The sequence below is a fragment of the Megalops cyprinoides genome, chromosome 4 (assembly GCF_013368585.1).
Source record: "Megalops cyprinoides isolate fMegCyp1 chromosome 4, fMegCyp1.pri, whole genome shotgun sequence".
Taxonomy (NCBI): Eukaryota; Metazoa; Chordata; class Actinopteri; order Elopiformes; family Megalopidae; genus Megalops; species Megalops cyprinoides.
In genome coordinates, this window is record NC_050586.1 from 36971906 (window position 1) to 36975504 (window position 3599).

Below are 3599 nucleotides of genomic sequence, written 5' to 3' on the forward strand. Positions count from 1 at the left end.
CTCCAAGAGTTATGCATCTTGATGACTCGCCAAACCTAGATCACCTTTCTGTGAATTTTACATTTCGGAGATGTCAGTGTTAAGGCCCAGACTTTAACAGGGGCACATCTGTATAAAATGATTTGCAGTTACTAAAAACATGGCTGACAGACAAGCGATAGGCCACACTCAGTGTTGCTGTAAAGTATTTATTATTTAGGATGTACATACAAAATGATCTTGAAGTTTGAACAAAGCTTTTTGCGTGGTATGTACATTAAGGTAGGAGTGATTGATGACGCCACAACCATCCCCTCAGGTTCAGCTAGCCTTGGTTTTCTCGAAAAGCTGTTTGAGCTGGTCTTCGGTGGTTGCCTCTTTCTGCTGCATCAGGTCAGCATGTCCTTTGGTCACTCCCCATCCATCTGGACTGGACATGGAAGGACACTTGGGCCGACCGGACGCTGGCTTCAGTTGCTCCCAGTAATCATGACGAGCCCTGAACCACAGCAGTGATCACATTTAATTGGTACAAAATGCACCAGCCTCAGACAAACTGAATAAAGTCAGACGCAAGTTTCAGGGGAAGCTCATTTCCATCTCAAGCAACTGAGATTCACAACACCAAACATTTCATGTATCACTGAGACTGCAGTGTAGCTTATAAACCCTATCCTACTCTCTAGTTAACTAGTTTGGGCATTTAATGCCCAAGGAAACCCCCAGGGGATTCTGGGATCTCACCTCGCTCTGACCCAGGGCTTGGTGTGCATCTCCAGGCCACTGCCCCACAGTCCATGCTTTTCAGAAGCAGCAGGCAGGAAACCTCTCTCCGGTGCCAGCTCCTCTGCCAGAGCACGTATGTGGTAGGGCTCAAACCCACAGCAGCCGCCAATGTATCGAATGCCAGCTTTGTATGCCTCCCTGGCATATTGATGCATGTCCCATCTGGTCAGAATTCTGGGCTCTAAAGCTATAAAACACAGACAAGCGCAAGCAGATTTCAGACCCTTGTCCCTTTGATGCAAAGGTTTAGTTGTAAACTTATTACTACCCCTCTTTGGTATAGGAAGACCGACTGACAAAGTTAGCCAAAATCAATACACTCAATGCAGGGTAAAATATCATTAAGGCTATAATGGCGGACTGCAATTACTTTATAGTCTTAAAGATTATGTTTGGCTTTTATTACCGAAGGGGAACTCTGGCAGGTCGATGAAGCCCTGGCAGTTGCAGTCTGGGGTGTGGTAAGCTAAGGGCTGGACCATGTAGTGGGCCGTTAGTCCTGCACGTTCCACACCCTCCTTCATGAGCTTCACCGTCTTCACGCAAGTCATGGGGTCAAAGTGGCAGTTGACTCCTACGATCTTGGCACCTAGGACAATGAACCATACACAGACATCAGGTAAGGGAAGAAATAATGAAATATTTCTCGTATTTCCTTTACTGTGGTGTTCAGTAATAAAAGTTGGTCTGAAACAAATGCATCGTACCAGCCTTGACCAGCCTGACTGCACAGTCTCCAGGACTGACCCCATTCAGATCTCCCTCGGGTCCAATGCACAGTGTGGCTGCCACTGGTTTCCCTGTAGTCTGCAGAACCTGAATGGCCCATTCGGCCTCTTCGACATGCTCAAAGTACTGCAGAGGTCAGAGGTCACAAGGGCAAAGTATGACAGGAAGCAGAGACAAAATAGCACTGGTTGCAGCATCCACACAAAGCAAAAAAAAGTACACTGCTGGCACCCTGTACATACTACATCAATTACTGAATATTAATGAGGTTGTACCTCAGCAATTAAGAAATCCACATCCTTCTGGACAAAAACATCTAATTGTTTCTGGAAGATGGCCTTCACTTCACTCTCACTCTTGCAGCTCAGGTAGGAGGGCGTCTGCGAAACTCCGCCTGCCACCAAAGCGTCTCCCTCATTGGCCACTTCTCTGGCGAGGTCACAAGCGGCCTCGTTGATTTGCTGTCCCTGGGGTGAATTAAACATGACAGTTATACATGCAATACAAGTTTGAATATATTATGCATTCAGACATTTTCAGTATGACCCCATGTGGCAGAAGGGAACACCAAAGAATGTTTATGATAAGTTGGTGAATGCAAGTCATTGTTTCTGTAACGGAATGCAATTAAATCCAAGTTTAAATTAGGGTTCTCATTTCATCTTTCCATTGTATTTTTCATTATTTAAATACTGAATCACCTTGAAACTGTTCACAGACCTAAATGGGAGTACAAAACATATTTCCCTGCACCCAAATTAGGCAGATCCTACATGAAATCCACCCTGGCATAGTATTCCTACCATCTCTTTTGCATAACATCTGGAAGAAATTCATATAAAACGTTGCATTGGAGAAAAGTCAGAATATGCCATTACATTAATATCTTCAGGATCTGAACAAAGGTGACAATAAGAGTTGCAATGATAACTCCTGTGGTTTAGCATTAATATGCAGCACACTCCAACACAGGTTCACAGAGTGAGAAATGGTTTGTAGACATTTTATATAGTACATGCAACTCAATGCTGTTCGTACATTTCATTAGATATAAAAACTTACAGTGAAACGTAATGTGTTGCCTCGGTTCTCCAGTTTGTCGTCACTGGCATAGAATGTGAAGGTCTGCATGACATTTGACCCTGCTCTAAGGAACTCCCTATGCAGCTGTCGAACTGGGAAACGAGAGAGAACGACGTGCCAGCAGTTACATCACGTTACACCACCCGTGGACTTAAGTTCGATTTAATTGTAGTCTGTGATGAATGGTCTCGCCTGTGATGAATGGGTGGGGTTGATAATGAGATGCCACGCTAAATCTTACCGGCTTCGGGGTGTTCTGCGGCTGCCTCCGGCGTCCAAGGTCCTGCTTTCACATAACCCCTCTTCTCCAGAGCAAACACAAATCCTCCATCTCCAACGACAATCTCTCCGGCATCCAAGCGCTCCAAAATGCCCTACATCATTCATCTGATATTAAACAATCGTCCTATGAACCGCTGCCCCGACCAGTGCGTGACATGCTTTAAGTGCGAATCTCTACCCCATTTTCCCTTGACAAATGTGTACCTACATTAATCTCTACATCAACAAATTCATTCCACTTGCCGTGCCCAGTTTACAGGTATGGTGAGCGACCGTAGCTCCAGTGTACCAGTAATTAAGTAATTTTAATAACAACTGTTACACACTTGTTGCAGCCACTACAATTATAGCCAAGGTACTGTTTACAAGAATGTTTCTATGTAACGAAGCATCTCTGTGAGTTCGAATTGCTTGCAAGATCCTGCAGAATGCTCTGATTTGCTAGTTTACTAGCATTTTGCACAAATTATACACTTACTCTCTTGTGTCCTGGAGATGCCATTTTCCTCTGCAACTTCTACAGACCTTCGCGGCGTCGTCTGAAATGAGATCTGTGTGGAATCTGAAACCCGTTGTCGGCCTCAATTTTTATTTTACTGACGGAGGGGTGTGTCGTCTATGGTGTTCCTCTGATTGGTGCCTTCTGTGTTAGAGAATATAAAACTTTCCTCATATATTAAATATTTTGTTCGTAAATACTGTCGCATGTTTGAGGTAGGGCTGGGTGATATGGACCAAAA

General features: G+C 44.4%; 1 protein-coding gene across 1 annotated transcript; it reads right to left on the reverse strand.

The window, feature by feature from the left end:
• Window positions 1-300: 300 nt before the first annotated feature.
• On the reverse strand, window positions 301-3361 carry LOC118776477 (betaine--homocysteine S-methyltransferase 1-like). The gene is made up of 8 exons (XM_036526837.1): window positions 3338-3361; window positions 2819-2951; window positions 2557-2669; window positions 1770-1961; window positions 1473-1620; window positions 1172-1354; window positions 724-952; window positions 301-478 (listed from the first exon to the last, which is right to left on the reverse strand). Exons 1-8 carry the CDS (start codon window positions 3359-3361, stop codon window positions 301-303), a joined length of 1200 nt encoding a protein of 399 aa, XP_036382730.1.
• Between the last annotated feature and the right edge of the window lie 238 nt (window positions 3362-3599).